We start from the raw sequence: 14022 nt of genomic DNA on the forward strand, positions 1-14022 counted from the left end.
CTCGGGGCATCTCGGTGGGGCTGCTCGGCGTTCCTCCGAGCTGAGAGCTCTCTTGGGGGCTGGTGAGCCAGGGCGGCGATAAGGCTGCGGGTTTCCTGAAGGCTTTGTTGCTTGCCAAGCTGATGGTGGTTCCTTTAGGTTGTCGTATTCCCCAGTGCTTGGTAGCGGCAGCTTTTGGGTGATGAGCGACTCCTGCACCAAGTTGCGTTTGTTACAGTTACGTTGCCTATTGGAGCTCTTTGTGGTACACTGCTGACACTGCGCTGATCAGTGCTCAGATAAAATCTTGTCAGGCTTCTATTCGGAGATGAAGGATCTTGCGTACTTCTTTGGGAATTTCTCAGCGGGGACAGTCACCCTCGAGTTTGTTCCATGTCTGTGACAAGGCATGATGAGTTCTTTGAAGTTCTGCCTGTTATTTCGTCCTCATCTTCTCTGCCTTGGAGGAAGTTGGTCTTAGGGAGGGAATTTTCTCTGCGTAGTGGAAACACAGCTATCCCTCCTTGAAGAGGACTTCCTCTGTGACATCCTATTTCTATCATAGTTATAAGCATCGGTAATGTCGGATATTACTTTCTTGTAGGCAGGATAGCAGTGTTTTGCTGTCTGCTCTACCGGATGTTGTCAGATGTTTGGTGCAAAAGTACTGTACTGGTTGCAGTAATAACCAAACTAGCACATGGATATATTTTTTTCTGTAAAACTCGCATCCTGCATCTGTGGTACACTTCCGGTGTATGAATGATGCTGGGAGAGCCTAGAGGTTTACATGCCACCATAGCTTTAGTCTCCCTCGCTGTACCATGAGCGCTTTTCTGTCAGAGGCAGCAAGCATTGCTTTGACACGGGAATCTTTGGGAAAGCTCAGTTTTACAGTGGAGGAGATGTTGTCTCATTAAGCAAATGCAATGGAGGGTTGTTCCTAGCCAGTGTCAGGCTTTGGGTATGTAGCCACTGTTGCAGGTAATGGAATAGGCTTGTTTTTATTTTATTTTGCTATGTTTGTTTAGGGAGGTAATTGGGATAAAGAAATGAAATTTGCCCTGTTCATGAGTGAAACGATTTATTTAGCTGTCCGTTTCAATTTACACATTTCATCTTTAGGACACCACTGCATCTTGCTTGTGCAAATGGACATGCGGATGTCGTTACGTTTCTAGTAGAAAACAAGTGTAAGCTAAATCTTCTTGACAGCGATAGCAGATCACCACTGATGAAGGTAAGTAGAGCGTGCTATGTTGCTGCAAGTAGGAATTATTGATTATGTATTAAATGATGTCTTTCCAGATTCTTTACATAAGTCTGTAGAAACATGCGTGCTGTAATCAGTGTGGGTTAGGTGTGTGCCAGCTAATCTTGGAAGATGCTTTTATATTCCAGGAATGGGAAGTTGTAGTAGTAGGGACACAGTGAAATATGACTGCTGGAAATTTAACCTTTTTGTTTTTGTGTTGTTTCCAGGCAGTACAATGCCAGCAAGAAAAATGTGTATCGATCCTGCTAGAGCACGGTGCTGATCCGAACCTGGCAGATGCTGGAGGCAACACTGCCCTTCACCTGGCTGCTTTAGCTCCTAATGCCTTTCTAGCAGGCATGTTAATTGAGCACAATGCCCGTATTAATGCTCAGAATAAGGTACGTTTTGAGATTCAATAGAGAAGTTCAAAAAGTTGCTTTGATATTTTTATTGTGGATTTTTTGTTTGTTTCTTTTGGTTTTTAAGTTGAAATATTTCTGTTCTTTCAGGACGGTTGTACTCCCCTTACTCTTGCTATCTCTGAACATCATGAAGAGATGGTAGAGCTCCTTCTTAAAAAAGGAGCTGACGTTCATGCTCGAGATCTGTGTGAAAGGTGAGGAGATGGTCTAAACTCTGCAGGTCCCCTTAGTTGTCCTCAGATTGGACTGATGGGAGGGATGGAAATGAGCACTGAAGTAGAAAGACACAGAGAAAGAGCTCCTCGAGTGACTGGTGAAAGCAGGTCTCAGCTGGGCTGGTAGCATGCATTATTGCATGTTATTTGCACTGAAAACTGCAAACCATTGTTTATGGTAGCAACTGTGGCAGGAAAGTTGCCATTGTGCCGGCAACGTTGCTGTTATGCCAGAGAGAGTTTTTCAAATTGATGCAAAGTTTGTATGCAAGTGTTGTTAATATAGAAGCTTTTTCTTCTGTTCATAAAGTGATTTTATTTTTCTTTGAGAGTGAGCAAATGGGAATTGAAATATTTACAATGCCTGACTAAAATTGAATGGTTTGTCTTCTATTTTGGATGCTGTAGAACCCCATTGATGACCGCAGCGTCCGGTGGGGAGTTTAAGTTGGTAAAAGTTCTTCTTCGCTATGGTGCTGATATTTTCCATAAAGATGTTAATGGATGGACAGCTGAGGATTATGCTATCATTCACGGATATTCTAGGTAAACTTTTAAATTCATTGCTGGGTTTTCAGTTATCAGTGTTGAGTTTGGACGTTTTAGGTAACAGCACCGGGTTTAATGGTGCTACCTTGAAGATGTGTCCATTGACATCTTCTCACATAGCCTGTTTATGTGTCTGGTGTTAATCTGAAAGTTGAGGAAAGGGCTTCTGCTCCAAATTCTCTGTAAGATTTCAAGTGTTGGTTGCTAAGCTGATGTCTGCCTAGTATACACTATTAAAATGTGTCTGTAACCCACAGACACGGAAGTTCAACTTGAAAAACTGAAATGTTTGTAAACTCTTCTCAAAAGAGAACCCTTGTTATTCCTGTCTTCAGTTCCACTGACCAGGAACCGCCTGTGTTTTGTTTCAGAGGAGATCTGGCTGTTATTTCCTTTGTTAAATTACTAAGCAGCTTTACTCCTCCTACGGATAAGTATTTTACCCATGGGTGTTCATTCATAAGAGTGGCTGTATTTGTAAAAACTGGACTGCAGAGGGTACCAGGCAGAAGTAAACAACCTCAAAGATCTGGATGTGCATCTATCAAATAGACGTGTCCAGAGTATTTGAGTATGTTACGGTTATGCAAAAAGTAGAGTATGTTACACTTAGTGAATATGCAAATTGTTTTGGCTATGATTATGTCTAGGATGGATAATACAAGGCTCTTATTATTCCATTAAGTGTTGTGTGCAGCTGTGGGATTATTTTTCCCAAATGCATTTCCTCTTTTGCTTTCCATAGTCTCAGTAAACAACTGGCAGAATATGCAGACCGTGAGAGCACTGGGGAAGCTTGTGCAGGTGCCACGGGAGGCATCCCAGTGCCGATGACTCCTCAGAAGGCAAGAGCTGGTGTCTTTACGTTGGGTGCACCTGCTTTGAGCAGAGAAGGTAGGATACTTAACTGTGGTAGAGCTAATGGGCAGAATCGTGGTGGCCCCTTCCTTAGGTTAGTTTGCATCTTTTAAATTTACCGTGCTCAGTGTGGACTTCAGTGAAAGCATCAGGTGGACTGTCATAAGAAGTGTTAGGAATGTGTTTGCTTGCTGCTAGTTTACACTGCATCTCCACGGGCTGTGGGGACAGTTGTGATTTGTGTGCACTACATCCATCTGCTCATACAGTTGTCGCTTTCAGCCCATCAAGTTGCCCATTTATTTAAATTTTCCCTTTAGCAAGGGGGAGGAGGGAAGAGAAGGAACAAACTAGGTTAAAGTGGCATTGTGTTTTTTGGGTGTGCCATTTTACTCAGAGAGGCTCGTTTAGATTGTTGTTCAGAACATCCAATTGCAGAAGCTGTAGTTTCATCCCAAATGGTAGTTTTATCTTCTGTAGCGGCGAAGCAGCAGATGAATTGCAAGAAGATGCATCTTTTGTTGATTACCGCTGGATTTCTGTCACTTTGTTTTAATTTTAATAGTTGCACCTGTGTAAAGCTCCTTTTTTGTGAGAGACAATTTCTCACCTTCAGGTACAATTGCTTTTGTTTGTGCTGTGGAGACATGAACAAAAATTGTCGTGGAAAAGTAACTTCCTGAGCAACAACAGTACAGTGTTTGTATGTACTGTATCTTTTTGGACATGGTTTGATTTATAATCAAAGTAATGCTTTTCTTCAATTAGTTTTATTTAAAATGAAAAAAAAAAGAAAAAGACAAAAAAAAAAAGACTTTGTGATCCAGAGAAACTGTTACATTTTCTCATTGCCATGTAAATATAAGAAATACATTCCTTCAGTGAGTCTGTAAAATCCAGGCAGCATTTATAAGCTCACATTGCCCTAAAGGAATCTTAGAAAGTTGCTATTTTAATATGAAAGAAATTGCCTTGCAATTTACATTTCAGGCCCCAACGTACGAGGTTTTATTTGTTCCTTATTTTTAAGGGTTTTGTGTGAGAATTGTGTCAGATGGGCAGCAGACTGTTCAAACACAATTCATTGCTTTTTTATTATAAAGACTGAGAAATATGAACAAAGAACACATGGCATATTTTTTCTTCCCGGACTTATCCCAGATGGAAGAATAGATTTCTAGACCCATGTGATGTTGCCTCTGACGTAGGAGCAGTTGCTTTGAACTAGACAGTGGTTGAAGAAGTTTCTTCGTAGGTTGGTTTTGAAGTTTTGTTTGCTTGTTTTTCAGTGGGGCTCGATGCAGTTGGTTTAATCACTGAAATACTGTTTTCACCCAAACTGTTTCAGTCAGTTGCTACCTTCCGTGCACGTAGATAGTTGCTCTGGTTCCCCACTGTAAGGACTAACAGGCCTGGGTTAATTTAAAATATGTGACTTGAGGGTTTCTTCTTCCGAGTAGAGGGTACATTTACACTAGATATCAGGAAGAAATTCTTTACTGTGAGGAGGATGAGACACTGGAACAGGTTGCCCAGAGAGGTTGTAAATGCTCCCTCCCTGCAAGCCTTCAAAGCCAGGGGGGGATGGGGCTTTGAGCAGCCTGGTCTAGAGGGAGGTGTCCGTGCTTATAGCAGGGAGTTGGAACTAGATGATATGAAAGGTCTGTTCCAACCCAAAGCATTCTGTGATTCTTCCTGTGCTCGGTCTTTTAAGGATGACCCCAGCAGAGGAGTGGGAGGGCGCAGAGAGAAGGTTTATTAGCACAGTAGAAACAATATTGGAATTAATTCTGCAGTCTCTGATTGCATCCACAGCCTGCATCGTGAGAGTCCTTTTAATATGCCACAGTAACAGTCTTAAAAGTGTCGTTTAGGGGAGAAGCCAGGATGCTGAGAGAGGGACCAGAGAAACACCCACTTTGGAATTCTTTTATTGGCTTTTGCTCTTCTCTATTATTTTTCCGCAATGTAAAATTTTGACCTTATCCTTTCTGCTCCTTTTGTACTTTCTAATTAGAAGAGAAGATTCTGAAGAATGTTGAACAGGTCAGCATTTTTTAACAAGTTTGCCCATGATTATTTGGATGTCAGAATATGAACCTTTTTATTACTCACAGCCAAATTGGCTTCCAGAACATACTGAATGACCGATCTCTTAGGTTTTGAGTGGGAGTTTATTTTTGAGAATAACAGTAGTTGTGCTGTTCCTATTCCTAGTATGTCTGCAGTGACGGTATTGTTAGCCACTGCAGCACATACTGGTGTATTGTTCAGTGTTTCCCTGAGTCCTTTGCAGTTGGACTTGATGATCTTTAAGGTCTTTTCCAAGCTGAGTGATTCTATGATTAGAGGAATTGTCTCAGCATTGCAAAACTCTTAGAAAAGTAAACTAGCACTTCTGTGTGATTTATATCTCCTGAGGTCAGACAAAACTTTTTCTGCGTTCCCTCTTAAGGAAACGGAGAAAAGCCAGAAGGGATGAGAAACCATCTTGAGGTTCTTTTCAACCCAAGCCATCCGATGATTCTTTTGAACTGTCTCTTAAGTGTATGTTTCTGATAGTAGCTGTTTTTCCACACCACTGCATGTGTATGTGATAAAATCCACGTAAGTAGGACAACCTTCTGCTCCAGAGAAAAGTCACAGATTTGTTGTGAAAGAATTTGATGCCAGGATGGTGTTCCTCAGTTTCTCTTTTGGCACACAGATGTACATGTGCACACAGATGCATGTCATAGTCACAGTGCATTCTCCCAGTGCTGTAGCTTTGTCTGTGTGCTTTTTGTGTTTTCCAAACTTCTGAGATTCCACATTTATTCTGATGTCACTGTTGTCTGTCCTTTCCATGCCTTTCCCTTAATGGATGTAGGAATGCAACGGTCTCCTGAGCAGACACTGAGAACAGGAGAATCGATGGAAGGTATTCATTCTGCACAGTAGTATTTTAAATACGACGTGTCTTGTGATGCACCAATACTTGCACATCATAGGTGCTTATTATCTTGCAGATCTGTATCTTGATGATTTAGGCTCTATGAGTTAGAGTGGATTTGGGGCAGCTTTTGTCCTTTTGCATGTTTTGCATGAGTCCCTTATTACTGAATTTGGCGTTTGCTTTTATCACTTGTGATAGTGTTGGTTTTGGGGGTTGTTTGTTTTGTAATCTGTTCTCCTCTTGCTTAGAAATGGTGATGTAGGCTTCATTAAAGTGGAAACGGGTCCCTGGAGACTAGATCTCATTTCTGTGTCAGTGCATCGTGGCTGTGATTTTGGTGTTGCTGAAAGCTATCTCATCTAATTCCTGTCTCGCCTTCTAAAGGATAGCGGGACCTGGTTTTGATCACTGGCAATGTTTATTATATGTGGAATGCAGAATTTAATGAGCTGTTTTCCTTACTCCTAGTGGTACTCATTGAAGATGTAACTGAAGTCATTCGTCCGGAGTTTAACTGTTCCATGCAGCAGCAATTTTCTGTTCTGCGTGGAAAGTTAGCAGATAGAGTCATAGTACTGAGTTAGTTATTTAGCTTTACATGCAGCAGTATTCCGTTAGCATTTAAGAATGTTCAGTGTTTTCTGTAGTGGAAAATATCAAAACTCAAATTGTTAGCATTTGAACCACTTAAGATGCCCTCAGATGGGAAGTTTCAGCCTCTAGGTTTTCTCTACGTGAGACTTGTTTGAACATTTATACTGTATTGCATCGTCAGAAAGCTGTGTTCAGATGAGGGAATGCTCTCACATGGACTGCGTTTAGGAAAGGGAAAATTTGTACACTCATTTGTAGGTTGTTAGTAGTAACACTTCATTTTGTTATAATATTTAGCAGTTAGTTCAGAAACTTCAGGAATTATGATTTCTGTGTGGAGATCAGATATGTTTGTTTTCCCTTCTGTGCTGGGAATCAAAAAGTCCTTCTGTTATGTCTTAGTTGTTTAGAGGTGTTAGCTCTTCAAAAGCTGTGTTCCTAGATTGCAGTTTTCAGTAGTTCATCAGTGACCTGAAGGATATACTGCAGGGCACTCTCATCAGGGTTGCTAATGATGTGAAATAAGAGAGGCTGTTGGATATGCTTCAGCACAGAGCTGGCATTCCAAGGGACTTCAGTGAGCCAGGGAAACGGACTGGCAGTCATCTTAAGAAATCCACCAAGGGCGAATAGCAAGACGCATTTGGGGTGAAAAAGCCCCTTCCTACAAAACATGATGGGACTGCGTGGCAGGGGAGCAGCTCTGCTGAGAAAGGACACAGACGTGGCAGAAGGCAAGCTGAGCATGAGCCAGCAGGGTGCCCTGGCAGCTAAGAGCTGCAGCTTGGGCTGTGTTAAGAGTAGCAAAGCCAGGAGACTGAGAGAAGCGATGGTCAGCCCCTGTTTGGCACTCGCTTGACTGTGCCTTGGCTGTAATTTTGAGTTCCTTCTAAAGGAGCGGTTGATCTTTCAGTAGCAAGCTAATTCTCTAGGGAGCCATCATATTTGTGAAGGAGTATTTGCCCTGTGAGAGGGGGCTGAGAAAATGGACTTAGTCAGCCTGAAGAAGAGGCAGCTTTGAAGGGCCCTAACTGCAGCGTCCCATGCAGATGAGAAGACAAAGCCAAATGCTTCCCTGTGATACTTGACAGGCAGTGAAGATGGCAAGAGGTGTAAATGGAAGCACGAGGGTTTCTAACGGGAGATGAAAAGTGTTGCCATGATAAGGATGGCAAAACAGAGAAGCTGGGAAGTTTCTCTTCTCGGAGGTGTTCAAGACTAGACTGAATAAAACCCTGACCGACTTCTCCTGACCTCAAAGCTGAGCTGGCTTTAAGTAGTTGGCTGAGAGACTTCCGGAGATCCCTTTTGACCTGACCTATCCTATAGTCTTAGGTGTGAGTTACTGCCTTCACTGAACTGGTAAAAACTTGTAGTATAGCATGCCCTGGTAATGCTCCTTTTGTCTCACGTATATCATTTTTTGATTCACTGTAGAGAAATGCTGGTGATTCTTCTACCTAGGGAGAACCTATAGCTCCTGAGTATGCTTTTTGATTTTCTTTATATTTATAAATATATCTATTTATAATCCATAGCAAGGTAGGGCAGCAAAAAAAAAAAAAAAAAAAAAGTAGATATTGTCGATATCTCTGATTTGTTTGTTATTATTTATTTTTACAATTCAGTATGATTTGAAGAAGCATTTGTTTTGTAAACACTTTCCTTCATGCTGTTTTTATTGAATTGGCCACTTCAGCTTTCCGTACTAGTATGAGCTGTTTTCCATGTTAAATGTCTGTATTGGTTAACGTTTAGTATGCAAGACCTAATTTCAACACATCGATTTCTATTTGAACAGCAATGGATGACATTTCCCAAGGAGACTCAACAAGGTGAGTCTTTTGAAAATACCAAACGCTTATTTGGGGATGATTTGAGAGGACCAGTACTTACTTTGCTTTGTTTTTGAAGAAGATCTGAAAAAGAGGGCAGTAATGACAGTTGGCATACTTCTGAGGAAGAAGAACTGGATTTTACAGCCAAGGTATGATGCCTTTAGAGGAAAATAGTTGTATAAAATAAGTGATTTGAAGGCAGTTTCCTCTGAGATAGAAGGAAACTCTTTTTCCATCCAATTCTTTTTTTTTTTTTTTTTCTTTTTTTCTGTATAAGAAGAGTCTCTCATCTGCCAACATTTCTTCCGCTATAAGTTTTTTCTAAAAACTTGTTGCTTTGGCAGAACATGCAGTAGATTTGTGGTTTGAGGCAAAAGAGGAGTAGATATTTAGATAAACTACCCCATTGTATTAGTTGTTCATCGAGTGAGATTTGCAAACCCTAGGAGCTGATAAGTTAATAACTAACCTATTCTGTTCTCTTTCAAACTTCACTATTGTTTCCCCTAATTTACATGATAGAATGATAAAGAACATGATAATGGAAAAGAACATTTATTTATCAAAATCTAGTGAAATTGGTATCACCTGGTTCTCTTTCCTTCCTCACTAGGTTCCTTGAGTGCTCGATGCTCGAGTTGCTCAAATAATTATTCTGTATTTCCTTCTTCCTTCTGTGGGATGACATTCCATTCTTGTATATGATCTCACACTGCATGATTTTCTTCATTTTTTTGAATATCTGGATTTTACTCTTTACAAGCTCCATGTGCTGATCCTGCTGTTTTTATGAAAGTTCCTAAGGATTACCAATTTTTTCAGTGATGTCTGGAGTATTTGGTCTGTTGCACTGGGATTCTGCAGTGGTTAGGAACTTTAGTTTGGTAGTTCAGCGCACTCTGTAATGCTGGAGATGTAAGCATGTGTGCTTTAAAATTTATTCTATTTTCTTGCACTGATTTTTAGGGGAAGTGATTCACATTTCTAGCATTATTTTGAAATTTACAGACATTTCACTAAGTGGAGTTGTAGTAACTAATTTATTCTTCAAGCATCAGGAACTTTAATTTATGCTTGAGTTGTGCACACTTACAAGTAAGTAATCCCAAGTGTACTTGTATTTTACCCATGGATTCAAATACTTTCTTAGAATTGCTATGCATCTACAGATAGTTTTGAATAGTCACTGACTTGTGTACAAGAGGAATGTTTGTGTAATTAAAGTTGAAGGTTCAAGCAAGCATCTGAGTCCCTTCAAAAGGGGACAGCCTAGTTGAATTTAGTATTCAAGATCTGATGTAAATAAAGGATTTGCTTTAGAATAAAAAAGCAAACAAAAACAGACCAAATAATTCTTTTAAAATGTTTTTTTATTTGCAGAAGCCACAGAAGCCAAACTTGACGATGTTAATGAATGTTCCCCAAAAGTTCAGGAATAATGGTAAGTTATTTGTAAAGTACTTCATAATACAATGACATACAAAAGTGAACTTGCTAAGTAATTTCATTTGGATTTTTGTTGTTGTTGTTGTTTTCACTTGGCTGTAGTAATTGAGGAAAGTAGTGTTATAAGAACAGAACAGATGGTCATTTCAGAGTAAAACAAGTAAGATAATGAAAATGACGATACCGAGTCCACTCCTAAGCCTTTGTGTCTGATGTGTCCTTTCCCCGTCCTGCCCTTACCCGGCTTCTTTTCCATACAGTCCCAGATGACTACTTTCCTGTGTTTTAAATGGGTAAAATGCCTGTTGCTATTTATATAACACATTTGATTCATATTCCTCTTTCCTTTTCTCATGCTTTAAGGAGGTGGTGATTGTTCTAGAAGTGAAAACCCTAAGTCACAGAAGAAAAGCCTCAAACAAAAAGAACCAACAGGTGCAAATCTGAACAGAGGAGAATGCAGAGATTTGTTGAAACAAGATGTCTCAGATTCAAGCAACCTTGAGGAAGAGGAAGAAGTGGAGGAAGATGAAGATGATGATGAAGATGACGATGGAGATGACGATGAAGAAGAAGAGGATGAGGAAGATCTTACTCAAGACGAAAAGGAGGAAGATGATCTGGCAGATGAAGAATCTCAGTCTAACAACATAATGGAAGAGGAGCAGAGAGGTAAAATAGAACTTAAAGAAGAAGTTGATCAGAAATTGGGTTATCTTAGTAATGTTGAGAATGAAGGGAATGCCCAGTGTGGAGCTGGAAGCGTCTCCACTGATTCTCAGAAAATACTTAAAAAAACTGAAGAAAAGATTGAAGAGTCTGTTGATACTCCTGTGTCTTTTATAGATGGACGTTATGAAAGGTTGCAAGAGAACGTAACAGACCTGTCTCCAACAAGAATGAATAATGAAGTATCTTACGAGTCAGTACCAAAACAAGCTGTCGTTCAAAATATAAATAATTTGCATGATGAAAGGTGCAACAAGAAAAGCATGATACAGAAGATATTTCACAGAAATACAGCCTCCTGTTTTGCTGACTCTGAAACGACAGGCTTGAAAAACGGAATACCTCAGCCTCTCTCAAATAGTGGTGATCTTCGGGAGAAGAAGTCAAGGTTCCGTGATTCCTTCCAAAGTAGGAGTGGTTCTTGGTCAGCAGCAGAAAGCCTAAATCTTGAAAATCAAAGACCAAGCTCTGTCATGGATGATGAAGATGCTGAAGAAGGGCAGTGTAAAGAAGTACGTAATAAATTCCTTGAAGTTTACAGCCTGAGGCTCTGCAGCTTAATTGTGCAGATTCCCACTAAAAATTGTAGGCCTTTCGAAACCTTGTTGCACTAGGCTTCATTTTAGTCTTACTCATGAAAACCGTTTTCCAAGCTGTTAATGGGTGGTGAAGTGGATATTGATTTCTGTGCTTTTCATCTGTTTTGGTCAATCTCTTTTAGAAGGAGTCACCTAAATGGAACGAAGAAGAAGAACAGGAGAAGGAAGTTACTGGAAGGAAGCTGCAAACGGCAGTGTTGGGGGGTATGACACATTCTGTTTGTAGTAATAAACATCAAGTCTGTAAAGCTTCAGAAGACACTGCTAATAAGAGAAGTGAGTTTAATTAAGTATTGATCCTGATTGCTACTCTATAAGTATAAATGCTCAGTAAATTTAGTAAATGATGGTTATCCTCAAAGATAATAAACTTTCCTGTTACTTGTGAACCCTAGCCTGCTGTGGTAGAGAAAGAGAGAAAGTTTTCAGATTTTATTCCTTCTTCTTCATTCCTAAAAATCACAAATTGTGGTGCTGGGTTCAATATGATTGTGTATGATACAAGTTTCTTTATAAATTTAGTTGCTGTGTTCTCCTTGATGAGGTCAAGGAACAAAACAAGAAGCTAGTCTACTGTATCTTGTGTGTGACAATATTGTTTCCCTTTATGATGGGTACTATCAGATTGAAAAACTGGTTTTTCAGGGCTTCAGCCTAGATGAGACCTGAGTCAAACTCCGAGAAGACTTTTCCAGTGCCTCACCTTGTTCAGTTGTAAAATGTAGGAGGTCTCTCCTTCGCTACTCCTTTGTGGGCTTGTGAGCATGACCAGTTCAGAAAGAGTTTTGTACTTTGGAACTCACCGCAGGGTGTCAGAGCAGAAGATACTATTTCCATTGTCTGTTTCCAGAGTAAATCTTGTTGCAGTAGACTTCTTCAGAGCACGTGTAGCTATTGGTCAGATGCTGCACTAAACATTGTTTAAACACGATGGATATAGCCATATCATCTGCCGTTCTTACGCATTTATTGCTGGAAAACAAAGGGGAGTAAGGAGAATACTGTGATATGAGTGTGTAAAGTTACCCTTGAATGTAACTCATTTCTTGGTTTGTCCTTTGCTGTAGTACTGTTACTCATCTTTCAGATCCTTTGTTTGACCGATGGGGGATTAAAGCGGAGTGCAGTAAAATCTCAGTGTCTGTCTTTGTCCATTGTTATGTAGGTGGCCTGCCAGCAGTAGGAGCAGAGCAAGAGGAAGAGTCCGAATCTCCCTGGGATTCTGAGGTACTTTCTGTGAAATGTGCATCTCCCCAGTCTGGGGGAGAACAAGATGAGAACTACATGAGAGCCTGCCTACGACTTGAGCCCTGCCAGTTATGAGGCTTATTTACCTCATGTTGCTGCTGCTCTATGTCTCTAACTGAGGGTCCTTTAAATAGTTGTAGTGTATGTTCTCTATTGCGATAATACTGGTACAAAGATAGGTCAAACTACTTGCTTAGGCATCCTGGCTGCAGGCTTTTGAGTTGATTTTCTAGCACCGTATTGATACAGCATAGTTTATTGCTGCTTGAAATCTTATGAGCTTCTCAAGAGACCTTGTGTGAGGATTTTTTTTTTTTTTTTTCTACTATACAGTTCTATTTTGCTGATCCAGTGAGAGTTAAATGAATGCCCCTAATTTGAGCAACCCAGACATTTAGAATTTTCTGTATAGAACCTCTGTCTTCTCTAGCTAGACTTAATCCATTTTTGAAAATCATGTTTAGCAGACGCCAAGTGCGCTGGCTGTGTTTATCCATTCTGTCTGATAACTCTCAAGATGAGAGTGAGCAGGGTCGGTAGCTACTTCCCCTCTAGCCTTTGTGGTGGGTAAAAAACTCATTCCCCACTCATTTCTTAAATATACAAGATATTTTTGATAGCTTAATCTCTGTTAGCTTTGCCTTGTTCGCCTTTAATCAAATCAAATCATACTTGCTTTTGCAATGTAGTGATGCGCTCACTCACCACTGTGGGATATGTGCCCCAGGAACATAAGCTCAAATTTGAATGCCTGTCAGAAATTTGATGCAAAAATTGGGTCAACACAGAGCTGCATTTACTTGTTCACAATCAACTTCTTGGTATCCTGTGTTACTTTCTTTGGTGGCTCTCCTGTTTGCTCAGCTTAATCATCGTTATGAAATAATTAAGATGAGTTGTGAGGACTCTTTTGCCCTTTCACTAGAGATACAAAAACCCTTGATACATTTGATTAAAAAATAAAATTTGTACAAATTCTTATGCATATGTTTTGTATTGTACAGCCTGGTTCTGATAGTCCGAGGAAAGCATCTCCTGATGTGTTGCTCCCAGCTGCAGATGAACATGAAGCACGCTTGCAGAGAGTTTCAGGGGAGCAGAACAATGGTAACTTTCTCATAGACTGGATTTGTCTGTGTTTATAGACGAGTGAACTTCTTCTTGTTTTCCTGGTTAGTGCTGTTGTTCTGTGACTATGTGCTGTAGTAGTGAAGTGCTTGGCTGATGTTAATGAACAGCAGTTAACACTGCACTTGCTGGCCTGTTGGATTAGTCCAGGAGGTTCTTGTGTTCATTATGTATGTTTTCTGGATATGTATGTGTTTGGGTGTGGTTTTTTTTGCTCTATGTTG

At 40.3% G+C, this 14022-nt stretch overlaps 1 protein-coding gene across 21 annotated transcripts in view; it reads left to right on the forward strand.

The window, feature by feature from the left end:
- Positions 1-14022, forward strand: part of LOC140260438 (uncharacterized) — a 93531-nt gene that overhangs the window by 399 nt on the left and 79110 nt on the right. For 5 of the 21 annotated variants that reach the window (XM_072353015.1, XM_072352931.1, XM_072352853.1 and 2 more), the window contains exons 2-14: positions 1105-1219; positions 1462-1635; positions 1747-1853; positions 2283-2420; positions 3169-3317; positions 6151-6201; positions 8612-8645; positions 8725-8797; positions 10029-10089; positions 10458-11335; positions 11545-11698; positions 12588-12649; positions 13675-13777. In XM_072353015.1, the coding sequence (XP_072209116.1) occupies positions 1105-1219; positions 1462-1635; positions 1747-1853; positions 2283-2420; positions 3169-3317; positions 6151-6201; positions 8612-8645; positions 8725-8797; positions 10029-10089; positions 10458-11335; positions 11545-11698; positions 12588-12649; positions 13675-13777 (2099 nt within the window). The remainder of the gene's footprint in view (positions 1-1104; positions 1220-1461; positions 1636-1746; positions 1854-2282; positions 2421-3168; positions 3318-6150; positions 6202-8611; positions 8646-8724; positions 8798-10028; positions 10090-10457; positions 11336-11544; positions 11699-12587; positions 12650-13674; positions 13778-14022) is intronic. The other 16 variants (XM_072353515.1, XM_072353776.1, XM_072354570.1 and 13 more) reach the window with 11 other exon arrangements.

The sequence above is a fragment of the Excalfactoria chinensis genome, chromosome 1, assembly GCF_039878825.1.
Source record: "Excalfactoria chinensis isolate bCotChi1 chromosome 1, bCotChi1.hap2, whole genome shotgun sequence".
NCBI classification, from domain to species: domain Eukaryota; kingdom Metazoa; phylum Chordata; class Aves; order Galliformes; family Phasianidae; genus Excalfactoria; species Excalfactoria chinensis.